The sequence below is a fragment of the Notamacropus eugenii genome, chromosome 2 (assembly GCF_028372415.1).
Source record: "Notamacropus eugenii isolate mMacEug1 chromosome 2, mMacEug1.pri_v2, whole genome shotgun sequence".
In the NCBI taxonomy this organism is placed as follows: Eukaryota; Metazoa; Chordata; class Mammalia; order Diprotodontia; family Macropodidae; genus Notamacropus; species Notamacropus eugenii.
The window spans coordinates 30671271-30686427 of record NC_092873.1 but is presented as its reverse complement, the minus strand read 5'-3'; the positions used below and the strand labels follow the sequence as shown (position 1 = coordinate 30686427).

The 15157-nt window shown below is 36.6% G+C and overlaps 1 protein-coding gene and 1 pseudogene across 1 annotated transcript in view; both read left to right on the top strand.

Moving 5' to 3' along the window:
• The window catches only part of LOC140522576 (uncharacterized), a 60059-nt gene that overhangs the window by 25987 nt on the left and 18915 nt on the right, over positions 1–15157 (top strand). The window contains exons 7-12 of the mRNA XM_072637965.1: positions 270–506; positions 2212–2270; positions 4218–4308; positions 6286–6499; positions 6997–7180; positions 8795–8938. Coding sequence (XP_072494066.1) covers positions 270–506; positions 2212–2270; positions 4218–4308; positions 6286–6499; positions 6997–7180; positions 8795–8938 — 929 coding nt within the window. The remainder of the gene's footprint in view (positions 1–269; positions 507–2211; positions 2271–4217; positions 4309–6285; positions 6500–6996; positions 7181–8794; positions 8939–15157) is intronic.
• On the top strand, positions 8991–14916 carry LOC140524848 (importin subunit beta-1 pseudogene; annotated as a pseudogene).

The window sequence follows — 15157 nt, the reverse complement described above, 5'->3', positions numbered from 1 at the left end:
TGTTTGACACTACACATGGAGACAAATCTTGATGAGGGAGTAAGAACTGGTAATCCCAAAAAGAGAGGGTAGGATAAAAAACAAGAAAAGAAACCGTTCTTGATATTGGTTATTCCACGCATGACATAGATAAAATACATGATGCATAAATTAACAAAATCAAGTCATAAAGTTAGGTAGTAATTTGAGTGACATCCCATGATAAATTTAAGTAATATGCCAGGTGGATAAAAGTGATGTTCTATTTAACTCCACTATTTCCTTGTCAGATGCATCTGCCACTAGTTGTCGGAAAAAGGACAGTTACAGACATCCTAAGGATTTGATTCTTAACTTGAATCATCCCTACCAGTCACTGCCAGTGACCAAAAACTGGTCAGGATCCGTAGACTTTAGACTGAGTCCTATCCTGAAAGATGAAGCAGCTGGAGCTGGAAGTGTGATTGCAGGAGCAAAGCAAGTCCCTCAGAAGCAGGGTGAACCACCGCCCCCTGTAATAATAGAAGGTAGACAAGCTCATGCAGAATCTTGCACAGTTGACACTGTGAATTTTTCATGTGTCGATCATTTCTCAAATTGTTGCATTCCAATCGTTATTGGAAGACGTAAGCAATTTAAGTGATGAAGTCACGCGATGACAAAATTCATTTCTTGTTTCTCCTCTCATGCAGCCTATAATGTGGCAGGTGTCTTTTGAACAGCTATTTTTATTTTCTCCTTTAATCAGTGTAACATAATCCAGCTACACTGAAAGGCAGTAGCCTAGACCTTTGTGATAAATTAGTCTTCTCTGGGATAGCTGTGATTTGCTACTTTATTTTTTTTAAATGTCAAATGCTAAATGACCTAGTGAGTTGCTGGTTTGTAATACTACTATTAGATGCTGCATAAATTAAGAAATTGGTCTCATATTCAGGCTTCAATGATTATTTTGATTTTGTTTGAATGGATTTGTTGTACTGTGACATATACAGTTATTTCTTCCTATTCTTTTAAAGTTCTGTATATATGTTCAGATCTGGAATTTTCTCTCCATGTAATCGTCCTCTGTCTTGCTCTGAGGAACCTGAAAGTTGTACAGTGACTTTCAAATTCACTGCTGGAGTATTATCTGCATGTCTTCCTTCCAAGATTTTGGCTTGCTGCGAAAAGCTTATTGAGTTACTTCATGATACAGATCTCATGGACTTTTACTTCCCTAGGCAACATGGCATTAAGGAAGAAGTCTTGTTTTTCCATTCTTTTGCAATGATCCTAGCCAGTGGTTTTACATATTAAGATGTAGGTTTTGTGCTCTGTCTCTTGAAATAACCAAACGGATTTGTCAATTTTCATTTATTTATTTTGTCCTCTCACTGACTATGTCATGATTCTTTGTCTCTGAACTTAACTCAGAAATTCATCAGTCCTGTAATGAGTTATATTTAGAAATCTAGTTGTGTTGTGGATCATTTTTCTATTCTTGTTGCAAAGTGATCTTCTAGCCTTAACGGAGGCATGTGGACACCACGGAATCTGATCAAGTATCTTTATACCACCAAGCTATCCTTCCAGGATGTCTGGCTTATTATCGAAAGAAATCAGATCCTCTGTCTCTGACCCTGCAGGCAGACTCAAGCAATGAATATTTCTTAGTCACAAGAGAGAAGGAAGTGGTTGTTGCTAATGGTTCCTTCCCAATTTCCAACGTGACTCACATTGTCCTGATTCCCAGGATGCTGTATACTCATTGTTTTCCCACCTATCCGTCCCCGTTCTGTGTTCTCTTATATTTCCCCAAATTCCATGGAGGCCAGTAATCCTATCTTGGATTTGTTGTCTTTGGTTAGTGAGAAATACAAGTGACCCAGTTAATTGATAACTGCTGGCCTAACTAGTAGATTGATCACGTATGATCACTGTCTCTTGGTTTACCTTGAATTTTGAATTATAAAGGTTTCATCTAGATTAACCACATAAATCTATCCTCACACTTCGTGGGATTTGGTCTGAAAAGACTGTTCCACTAGAAACGTAAATTGTTTCATTAGACTGCAAATACAATATAATTTGATGAATGCATAATTAGTATGAATTTCTGTTATCTATTCCTTATTTTAAAAGAGATTAAAATAGGTAAATTATATATGGGATTTTATTTATGTAAGAAAATAATTCTGAATAATATAAATTGTTACTTAAATATTCATATCAATTTTACATGATATTTAGAATTTAAAGGATCATCAGAGGAATGCTCAGAAAGTTTTGATAAAAGTGACCTGCAACAGGTATGTAAAAATGACATTCAAATTTCCGATATTTTACTTTACTAAAGCTGATTTTCATGCTAGTGTTACTGAAAGTTTTTCAGGACTTAGTTTGCTTTTAAATGCATTTTTCACTGAACACATAGGACTGCTTTTTTGCATAATAAGGTATAGGAATCTTTCGTCTGAAAACGGATACTTTTAGAAACAGTCTCTTAGTGAAATGTGTCCATGGTGAATGCTAGAAACCTAATGATATTGCTGGATTTTCCTTCATTTCCCACATGTATAAAATGAAGACCATTTATAAGTGGAAAGAAATGTTATGATTATGATAATTTTTATAAGCTAAATCATTTAGCTTCCAATTAGTTAGGTGGCATAGTAGAGGGAGTCAAGAAGACCTGAGTTTGGCCAACTGTGAGTCCTTATCTGAGAAGCTGGCATCCGTGGGTTTATGAAACAGTAGACTGCTAGATTCATAGACTGCTGTGTCTTGAGGACCTAACACTATGAAGTGCCAAATGGATAATTTTGATTACATTGAACTGAAAATTTTTGCACAAACAAATGCAATGCAACTAAGATTAGGAGGGAAGCAGAAAACTGGGAAAGAATTTTTGCAACTAGTGTCTGTGATAAAGGTCTCATTTCTAAAGTGTATAGAGAACTGAGTCAAATGTACAGCAACACAAGTCATTCCTCAATTGACGAAAGATCAAAGGATATGAACAGGTAGATTTCAGAGAAAGAAGTTAAAGCTACCAATGGTCACATGAAAAAATGTTCTAAATCCCTATTGATTAGAGAGATGCAAATCAAAACAGCTCTGAGATATCACAGCACACCTAACATGACAAATAGGGTGATGATAAAAGTTGGAGAAGATGTGGGAGAGTTGGAGGACTAATTCTTTGTTGGGGGAGCTGTGAACTGATCCAACCATTCTGAAGAGCAATTTGAAACTACGCCCAAAGGGTTACAAAAATGTGCATACTCTTTGACCCAGCAATACCGCTTCTAGCACTGTATGCCCAAGAGATCATAGAAATGGGAAAGGGTCCCACATGTGCAAAGATCTTTATAGCAGTGCTCTTTGTGGTGGCCAAAACCTGGAAATCAAGGGGATGCCCATCAATTGGGGAATGGTTGAATAAATTGTGGTATATCAATGTAATCGAAGACTATTGTGCTATAAGAAATGATGAACAGGAAGACTTCAGAGAGGCATGGAAAGACTTATATGAACTGCTACTGAGTGAAAGGAGCAGAACCAGGAGAACTTTGTACACAGCAACCACCACAGTGTGTGAGGATTTTTTCTGGTAGACTTAGAACTTCATTGCAATGAAAGGACATAAAAAATTCCCAATGGTCTCTTAAGGCGAAATGCCTTCCACATCCAGACAAGGAACTATGGAATTTGTATGCAGAATGCAGGCGATCATTTCCTTTTGTATTAAATTTTGGTTTGTTTTATGATTACTTCCAATCATTTTAATTCTTCCATGCAACATGACTAAGGTGAAAATGTATTTAATAAAAATGTATTAAGAATGTAATAAGAATGTATTAATGCATTATACATTATAAGAATGTGCAGAACCTACATAAAATTGTAAGCCATCTCAGGGAGGGAGGTGGGAGGTAGGGCAGAGGGGTGAGCGGGAGGGGAAAAATCAAAGATATATGGAAGTGGATGTAGAACACTGAAAACAAACCAAAAAAGACCTGAATTTGAATCTATCCGTGGGCTCCTAGCTTTGTATGTCTAGTAGGATGCTGGACAAGCCACATAACTTTTGTAAAATCATTATCAGTTATGCTTGTGTCACAAAATGGTTGTGAGGATGGCATGAGATAATGTATATAAAGTGTTGTGAAAACCTTAAAGTGCCACACAAATATTAGCCGTTATTATTATTTTAAAATTTGCGTTATTTTACCCTGCTGTTATATATTTTACAGGACAAAGTACAGAGAGATGCAAATGATCATGATGACCTCATTCAGTCATCTGACACAGCTCCAGAGGATTACGATTTACCTCCCCTAAACTGTAAGAATGTTTTCATATTGATTGAACAACTTAGTGCCGATTGTAAAAGTAAGAACGTTTTGAAATTTTCTGACAGAATAACAGTGTTAAACAGAAATCAGAGATGTCTGACTCATAGTAAAGTGGAAGTGAGCCTAATCTCTGGCAGACCGTGGCCAAAGTGAAAGGAATTATGTTGACTGCAGACTAGTAAATTTCTCAGCCACCTTCTATTTGTTTCAGTTCAAAAGGAATTACTAAGTACCTACTGTGTGGGAAACATACAAAGTTTGGATAAGTTTTCTCATTGAGTTTGCAATTTAATAGGGGATATAACCTACATAGACAACTCAAATATTAAAATATATATGTGTTGGAGGAATACAGTCATATTACTACATGAGGGTCAGTGTAGAAAGAACATTTACTATTAAGAATAAATAACCTATGTGTGAACGTACCATCTGTGTTGAGATTTAAAGGACTGGTGTGAACTCAGTCAGTATAGAACATGAAAGTATAGGGGGATGAAATGAACATTCCAGGCATGGAAACTTTTAGTAAAAAGCCAGGAAATGACAGTGAAAAATCCAGTTTTACTGGACAATATATAGCAGTAAGAAATAAAAGGGAAAGGTAGATAATGGAGAGGGCCTAGATTTTGGCTATAGACAAATCTCTCAAACTGGGAGCTTCAGTTTCTTCACCTATTAAATGCTATACATTACAGGATTGTTGTGGGGGGATATATTTTGTAAGGCTCTACGTGCTGTATTATATAATATGTGTTATTAATATTGCATGCTAGGATACGATATGTGAATATGATTTGCTTGGTTGGTAATAGAAGAACCATTTGAAGAGAATGACATGACTAGATGTATAAAGGTAACAGGCAGTGAGCTCTTTCATGGAAAAAACAATCAAAATATTAAAATCTTTCACAAAATGGGCCAAAGTATCAACAGTCTTGCAAATGTTCTGCCTCGTTGTAACAATTCTTCAGTCAGCATGGCATATAGGACACTGTACTGGACACAACACCATGAGTAGCTAGGTTCAGATTCTGCCTTATACACCTACTAATTCTGTGAACCTTAACAAGCACTTCTCTGTGCCTCAGTTTCTTCCTTTTCTTTGAATCTTTGAGCTTATCATTTCCTTTACTGTCAGCTTCACTTCGTGCTCCAATAAGTGTGTCTACCTCTAGCAACTGTGTTAGCTCTCATTGCTTCAACTCTGTTAAACACTAAAATATATGAAGACTTCAAAGTTACCAAGGGAAACCCAATAACAAACTCTGTTGAATCTGTCACTTGATACATTTCTAACTCCGGATTAGGTCTAAATTGGGTGACATATCTCTCTGAAAAATAAAGGGACAGCAGCTATTTTCCATAATGCTCAGAAGATTTTTTCACTTTCCTCTGGTGTTTCAGCTATATTTTCTTTAAAGTTACCAGAAGTCTGACCAATAAATAAATGAGGACAGATGTTATTGTATGCATGTTACATACTTATTTATGCTATAAGTCTCTAAAGAAGAAGCAGTGTTTACAGACAACGATTTAAAGTAAAACATTTATTCTACTTATAAAATAATTCAGTATATTTGCAATGCATAGATATTAAGTATATGACGCATTTTATTAATCTTATTTGTCCACACAGAGTACACACCCGAATATTTACTTCTCACATATACTTCTCCCATATTGTGAAAAATCAGGAACTCTCAAATGTTTTGTTTTTTTTTTGATAAAGTAATGGGTAACTTAGAGACTCTTCTTAATTGTCCACAGTGCCCACAGGGAAATAGGCTATTTTCATATTCAATGTAAATCTTGTGACAAAGTAGTGTTTTCCTATAATCGTAGGATTTATATGGATAGATATTATTTTGTAATTCCCAGAGCATTTGAATTCTAAATGTACTGCTAGTGTTGTGCAGATTTTAAAATACTCAATTTGTATTGACTTGTGTTTTTCTCTGCATAGATCCTACTATATATTTGAAAATTAAGGATGAAGTTCTAAGATATGATCAATCAGTCGATCGTAAAAAATCACATTGTACACTACTCGCCAGAAAAGTTAAGAATTTAGAAAACATGATTAGTGGAATGCAGAAGGAAACGTCAGAAACAATAGAAATGAAATCCAAGTTGGAGCATCAAAAAGCAGAATGCAACAGAGAACTCTGTAGCATCAGGTATGGAACTCACGATTTTTGATAAAGGCTTGGAAGCATTTCTTTTAATGTTGAAGAAATGTGACAGCGAATTTGAAGTTGGAAGGGAAAAACAATGTTATGAATAAGCCCTACTTATTCCTTGTTACTCCATGGACATCTATGAGTTAAATTTTTAGTGAATTATCAAAACTATAGCACATTTCCTTGCAATTTATTGTTTTTTCAAAATGAGGTCAAAAATAAAATCTGAATAATGCATAGTGATGGGAAAATGGATTGAATTTTATCTACATGCCCCTTTACACTTTTTACCAGAGTCATTCAAATGCGTCAAAACTCAGAACGTTCAATTTGCATCATTAAAAGGAGTTTCTTGACTGTGAGTTCCGTACATGGATCCAGTTATCCCTAAATTAATATTCTTTTCCTTTAGTCATTCAGATTACTATATTTAAATGGCATTCTATTCCTTATTTCTACTGACCTGTCATTTATAAACGGCAATTTTAATCTAGGTTTACCTTGAACCAAGGGAAAATAAAGCTAGAGACTACAAAAATGCTACTTGAAGAACATATGGAACAGTTGAGAAGAGAAGAAGAGCAATATAGCAAAATAGTGGATCTCACCCAGCGACTTGAATGCAGTGCCAGATCTCTGGAAGTTGAACTGACAACAGTAAGAAAGCATATTCAGCAGGTAAATTGGAATCTAAAGTCACTATTTCAATTTTTTCTTGTTAAGAATACGTATGGGTTCCCTGGGAATGGGGGGATCAACACCGCATTTTTTTGAATCCTAAAAATGGCTATGCTTTTTATTTCTGGTATTAGTAGGTTGGGTTCAATGATTTGTAAATGAGTACTCTTAAATACGTAACAAAAAAAGGAACAATTGCCCGTATTTTAGCATTTGAATGTAAAATTACAGTCTAAATGCCCATGGAAAAAATAAATTGAAGCTGATACTTTTGAAAGTGTGTTTCACAGTAGAGAATTAGTATGGTGTAATGAATAGAGCTGGCCTCAAATCCATGAGAAGGAGGGTTCAAATGTTGCCATGGACACTTCCTGACTGATTGACCCTGGGCAGACAATCTAGATGGACCCCAAGCCAAAAGTTTCAAATTCCCCCAAAGCTGCCCACAGACCCCAGTACTGGGGGTGGGGGATCTAATGGACAGCACTGCTCTATCCTCAGCTTCGATAAGAATATAAATTCCAGAGCACATTGGTAGATAGAGATTCCTTACCTGAAGATTCTCTAAGCCAATGAAATTGCAAGTTCAATCCCCTTTTCTGTCCCTTGTGCGACACTTTAGCACCCAATCCTTCCGTCTTTCAGAATAGTTTACTGTTCTCTAGCATCTTTACCTTTGACTGATGCAATTCTTATGCAATTAACATTATTCAAGTCTTTCTAAATGGAGGAAAGGCTAAGTCTTCATTACTCAGAGCACTGGACTGAGCCTAAGACGAAATTCAGTAAAGATGAATGTAAAATTATGTAATTAGATGCAAAAATAGTTTCATATGTATAAGCTGGGAGAAATATGATTACATGGCATTTTGTCTGAAAAGATACAGGAATCTTAGTCAGTTCTAAGCTGAAGTTGAGTCAGTGCTGCTATATGACCACCAAAAACCTAGTGTAATTTTGCCTCCCATTCAGAGAAGCGTAGTTTCGAAACATGTCTCTTTACTGTGACCTGAATAGACTTTGTTTGTACTATTGAATTCATTTGTGGCTCCCACAGAATTAAGGTAACTAGTAAGCAGGATGGCAAACAGAATGAGGAAGGCCCTTGGAGTCTATTGCATGTGAGGATCAGTTAAAGGAACTAGAGATGTTTATCCTTATATCTTCAAGTTATTGAAGGACAGTCAGGTGGAAGAAGAGTGAATTTTGCTCTTCTTCAGTGTAAGGGACAGAGCTAAGAGCAATGGATGCAGTGGCAAAAAAGTACATTTTTACAGTTAATGTCAGGGGAAAATTGCTAACAAATGGAACCCCTGTAAATAGAATGAGTTTCCCTGAGAGTTCGCCCACCTGTGAAGACTTCAAGTTGCGTTTGGTAAGAGTTAGATACATAACGATGGTGTGGATTGAACTAAATAGTTGTGGAGGTTCCTTTGTAATTTTCAAGTACTATCCTTCTTGTTACTTTCATTTTCAGTAGCCTACTTTTCCGAATTTTTTAAAATCTATTTTCCTTCCTTTTTGAGATTCTATATTCCAGTTAAAGGTAAAATGTATTTGTTGACTTTTGAAGGAAAAAGATGATTAAAAATTTTATGAAATTGTTGTCCCCAGGTTGAAGAAGAGCTAAAATACACTCAAAGACAACTTGTTCACGAGCAGAGAGCCAGAACTTTGCAAGAGTCAACTCTGAATAATCTTCTTTGGAAGCAGAAAGAAAAAGAAGCAGTTGCTTCCAAAGCGACTCAGACTTCTGAGGTATTCACTTTGGTCATTTTCCAATTTAACTATATATTTGAAAAGTCAGGATTTCTGTTCCTCATTTTGGAACATATTTGTCATCCTCAGTCTCGTCCATCTGTCTGCAGCAGACAGGATGGGACATACGTGGTGACCAAAATGAGCACAGGTTGTTTTGCTTGGTTGTTTCTTTTCTTTGAATGGCATGATCGCCCCAGAGACTCTAGGTTATTCCTACTGAAAAAAATCCCTGCTTCTCAGTAATGCCTTGGCCCTTTCTGGACATGGGAAAAGGGCAGCTCTTCCGGGTCCCTAGGGGGTGAAAGGAATGCAACCAGGCAGAAGGGGACATTTCATACACAAATCACTTTTCTTCCTTGATTAAGTGATTTCTTCTGTTTCTGCTTTCCAGGGCAGAGAGGAAGGGTTACACCAAACCATATGTTAATAGTTTGGTCTACTTCACATTGTTGTCTCGCTCATGTTTCATGAAAGAGAAGGAATAAAAGTATTTTCAGAAAGAATGAATTTCACTTAGATTTCTGACATAAGGCTCTATCCACTACAAGGATTCATTCATTTGCATTCATCATTGCTTAGCATGATAGAAACACATGTTCATCAAATGGCAAATTTAGAATTTTTCATTTTCTTCTTTTGTTCCCCAGTGGTTTGAGGTAAATCCTTTGAGTTTTTGGTCCTTAGTAATCCTTTGGTTCCTGGGCACTGGAGAGCTTCATTTAACTCAGCTGCTACCTCTTCACACAATCCCCCTTGCCTTACAGAAGGGATCTCCTAGAATGGGGCTTCTTAGCTTTTTGATATAGCTCTTTCCACTGGTCCTGAATGGGGACCAATGCTCCTGGACCAGTTTTACTATGATGGGAGTGCAATATCAACTTTTTATACTTTGGCCTCAACGGTTCTTTCATTACTCCTTTAAATTGCATGGCTAGGCCTAGGTTACCCGCTACTGACCACACTCCAGGTCTCACTTTTTCCATCCCTAAAATGAGCGATTTGGACGAGAAAATTTAAATCAATGATGCTATGAAGATGCTATGGATCCATCAAAAGACCGATTTTTCCCACGACTTATACTAAGAAGTTTTAAGACTTGGATGCAGTGGCTTTTGTCTGCATCTTGGAATCAGTTCAAACTTGTAGTTATTCAGGCAATGCCCACTCACATAGGCTTAATGAAAGTTCCCAGGATGGTGGTTCGAGACACAACTGCCTGGACAGTGGGCAGAATCTGTGAGCTGCTCCCTGAGGCTGCCATCAGTGGAGTCTACCTTGCTCCTTTACTATAGTGTCTCTGAGAGGGCCTCAGCGCTGAACCCAGTGTGGCTTGCAACGTGTGCTGGGCTTTCTCTAGTGTGACTGAAGCTGCTTGTGAGGCTGCAGATGTAGTTGATGATCAAAAAAACCCAACTACCTACTCTTTATCTACTTCATTTGAACTCATGGTCCTGCAACTTCTAGAGACCACGGACAGACCTAACGAACACCAGAATAACTTGAGGAGTGCTGCATATGAAGCCCTGATGGAAAGAGTGAAAAACAGTGCCAAGGACTGTTATTCTGCAGTCCAGGAAACGACTTTGGTCATCAAGGAACGACTGCAGCAAGTGCTGAAGATAGTCTCACATACAGAGCACATCAGACAGAATTCATTTTAATGACCTTCAGTCTTTGCTCTATGATTCTCTTCAGAATGTTCTCTGGAAAGTGCAGCACCAGGACGCTTTTCCGATTTCTGATGTGGCCATGAATCCTTGCTGAGGATGTTCCAGAGCACAACTGGGTCTGGGGCAGAGTTAAGAAGATGCCCTGATGGCCGTGAGCACATTGGTAGAAATGTTGGGTGGTGAAATCCTGAAATAGATGGATGCCTTTAAACCCTTCTTGGGCATTGGTTTGAAGAATGATGCTGAGTACCAGGTTTGTTTAGCTGTTGTGTGCCTGGTGGAAGACCAGTGCCAAGCCCTATATTCCAACATTTTACCTTTCAGTGAGAGGTGATGCAGTTGCTATTGGTGAACTTGAGAAATGAAAATGTCCATAAATTTGTCAATCCACAGATTCTGTCAGTATTTGGTGATATTTCCCTTGTGATTGGAGAAGAGTTGAAGAGGTATCTTGAGGTGGTAGTGAATATTTTTTAGGAGGCTTCCTAAGCCCAGGTGGACAAGTCGCACTACGACATGGTGTATTATCTGAATGAGTGAAGGGAAAGGTGTTTGGAAGCCTACACCAGAATCTCCAGGGATTAAAGGGAGACCAGGAGAATGTACACCTGGTTGCGAGCCTGATGCAGTCCAGAGTAGAATTTATTCTTTCCTACATCGATCACATTGCTGCAGATGAGGATCACATAGATGTAGTAGTAGCTTGTGCGGCTGGACTGTTAGGAGACTTAGGTACAACTTTGGGAAGGATGTGCTGAAATTACTGGAGATCAGACCCCTGATCCATGAACTGATAACTGAAGGACAAGATCCAGGTAAAAAGTTGCAGCAGAATATGTTGCGCTTCATTTGATGTAACAAAAACAGAGGTAGAAATTATTATCTCCTACAAAGCTAAAGCAGAAATAGATCTAATCAAAAGAGATAAGGAAGGAAACAATATCCCAACTAAAAGACAAAGAAACCACAAAGCAATATCATTAACGAGCATATATTCTCCAACTGGTATAGCATCCAAATTCCTAGAGGAAAAGTGAAGGGAGTTACAGGAAGAAATAGAAAGCAAGTCTATACGAGTGGGGGACCTCAACCTCCCGATCCCTGAACTTGACAAATCTAACATGAAGATAAACAAGAAAGAAGGAGTTGAATTCCACTCTGGATAAGGTAGATATGATAGGTCTCTGGAGAAAATTGAATGGAGATAGAAAGAAATACACTTTTTTCTCAGCAGTACATGGCAAATATACAAAACTTGACCATGTACTAGGACATAAAAACCTCACGATCCAGTCTAGAAAGGCAGAGATAGTCAGTTCATCCTTCTCACATCATAATGCAATAAAAATTATATTTAATGAAATGCCAGGGAAAGATAGACCAAAAAGTAATTGGAAACTAAATAGTCTAATCCTAAAGAAGGAGTCGTTTAAATAAGAAATCATGGAAGCCATCAACAACTTCATTCAAGAGAATGACAAGGATGAGACAACCTACAAAATCTTATGAGATATTGCAAAAGCAGTTCTTAAGGGAAGTTTTATATCTTTGAATGTCTACATGAATAAAGTAGAGAAAAAAGAAATCAATGAATTGGGCATGCAACTGAAAAAGCTAGAGAAAAAACAAATTGAAAATCACCAAGGAAATAATCAGATTAGAAATACTGAAAACGAAAGGAGATATGAATACAATTAAAATTAAGAAAACTATTAAACTAATCGATAAAACTAAGAGTTGGTTTTATAAAAAAAAGCAGTAAAATTGATAAACTTCGGTCAATTTTTATAAAAAAAAAGAAAGAAGAACACCAGATTACCAATATCAAAAATGAAAAGGGTGAACTCACCTGCAATGAGTCGGAAATTGGAATAATAATTAGAAATTATATTGTCCAACAGTATGCCCATAAATTCGACATCTAAATAAGATGGAGAATTACTTTAAAAAATATGAATTGCCCAAATTAATAGACGAGGAAGCTGAAGGCTTAAATATCACTTTCTCAGAAAGAGAAATTGAAGTAGCCATCAATGGAGTCGCTAGCAAAAAGTCTCCAGGGCTGTATGGATTCAAAAATGAATTCTATCAAGCATTTAGAAGAGAGCTAATTCCAGTACTATGTAGATCATTTGAAAAAATTGGGGAAGAAGGAGTCCTCCCAAATTGTTTTTATGATACAAATATGATTTTGATGCCTAAAACAAAAAGAACCAAAACAGAGAAAGATATTTATAGTCGAATTTCTCTAATGAATACACTTGAAAAAAAATTTTAAATAAAATTTTAGCAAAAGAATATAGCAACTCATAACAAGAATAATACGTTATGATCAGGTAGGGTTTCTACCAGGAATGCAGAACTGGTTTAGTATTAAGAAAACTATTAGCATTATTGATCATATCAACAACAAAACTAACAGAAACCACAAGATTATCTTAATAGATGCAGAAAAAGCTTTTGACAAAATACAACACCCATTTCTACTGAAAACATTGGAGAGCATAGGAATAAATGGAACTGTCCATAAAATAATAAGCAGCATCTACCTAAGACCCTCAGCAAACATTACATCCAAGGGAGATAATTAAATGCATTTCCAATAAGACCACAGGTGAAACACGGATGTCCATTATCACCACTATTATTCAATATGATACTACAGATATTAGCTGTAACAATAAGAGAAGAAAAAGAAATTGAAGGAATTAGATTTGGAAAAAAAGAAACTAAGTTATTATTGTTGGCAGATGACATGATGATATACTTAGAGAATCCAAGAGATTCAAGTAAAAAACTATTTGAAGTAATAAACAACTTTATCAATATTGTAGGTTACAAAATAAACTGACACACAACTTCTGTATATCTACATATTATTAACAGAGCCAAGCAGAAGAGATAGAAAGAGGAATGCCATTTATAGCTAGGACAGATACTCTAAGATATTTGGGAGTCTATCTGTCAAATCAAAACCAGGGATTATATGAACACAATCAGAAAACACTTTCCACACGAGTAAAGTCAGTTCTAAATAAGTGGAAATATATCGGTTGCTCACGAGTAGGCTGAGCTAATACAACAAAAATGACAGTTCCACCTAAATCAATTCACTTCTTCAGTGCCATACCAATCAAACTATCAGATAGTTGTTTCCTAGAGCTAGAAAAAATAATATCAAAATTCATCTGGAAGAACAAAAAGTCCAGAATATCAAGGGAAGTCATGAAAAGAAATGCTAAGGAAGGTAGCTTCGCTCTACCAGATCTGAAACTGTATTATAAAACAATTATCAAAAGTACCTGGTATTGGCTAAGCAACAGAGGGGCCGACAAGTGGAATATTTCTAGGTACTCAAGACACAGCAGGAAATGAATATAGTTCCCTACTGTTTGATAGACCTAAGGATCCCATTTTCTGGGATAAGAACTCACTCTTTGACAAAAATTTCTGGAAAAGCTGGATAATAGTGTGGCGGCAACCAGACATAGACCAGTGCTTGAATCCATACACAAGAAGATACTTCCGATAGTTAGATGATCTAGGTATAAAGATTTATACTATAAACAATTTAGTGGAGAAAGGAATAGTGTATTCATCAGATTTGTGGAGAAGGGAAGAATTTTTGACTGAAAAAGAGATAGAAAGCATTATGAAGTGCTAAATGAATTTTTTTTGATTACATTAAACTGAAAATCTATTGCGCAGTCAAACCCAATAGGACCAAAGATTCAGAGGATGGCAGAAAACTGGGAAAGAATTTTTGCAGCTAGTGTGTGTGATAAAGGCCTCATTTCTAAAATATAGAGAGAAGTGAGTCAAATTTACAAAAATGCAACTCATTCCCCAATTGGTAAATAATGAAAAGACGTGAACAGGCATGTTTCAGAGGAAGAAATCAAAGCTATCTATAGTCATATGAAAAAATGCTCTAAATCACTATTAATTAGAGAGTTGCAAGTCAAAATCTCTCTGAGATATCACATCAAACCTACCAGATTAACTGACATGACAAAACAGGAAAATGATAAATGTTGGAGAAGATGTGGGAGAGTTGGAACACTAATTCATTGTTGGTGGAGCTGTGACCTCATCCAACCATTCTGGAGAGCAATGTGTTACTATGCCCAAAGGGCTATAAATATGTGCATACCCTTTGACTGAGCAATACTGTTTTTAGGACTGTATCAGCAAGAGATCATAAAAGTGGGATCGAGTCCCACACATACATAAATATTTACAGCAACACTCTATGTGGTTGTCCAAAACGTAAAACTAAGGGGATTCCCATCAATGAGGGAATGGTTGAATAAATTGTGGTATACAGATGTAATAGAATACTATTTCACTATAAGAAATGATGAAGAGGAAGACTTCAGAGAGGCCTGGAAAGACTTATATGAACTGATGCTGAATGAAAGGAGCAGAACCAGGAGAACTTTGTGTTCTCACACACAGAGTGTGTGAGGATTTTTCTGGCAGACTTAGAACTTCATTGCAATGCAAGGACTTAAAAAATTCCCTGTGGTCTCAAGGCAAAATGCCT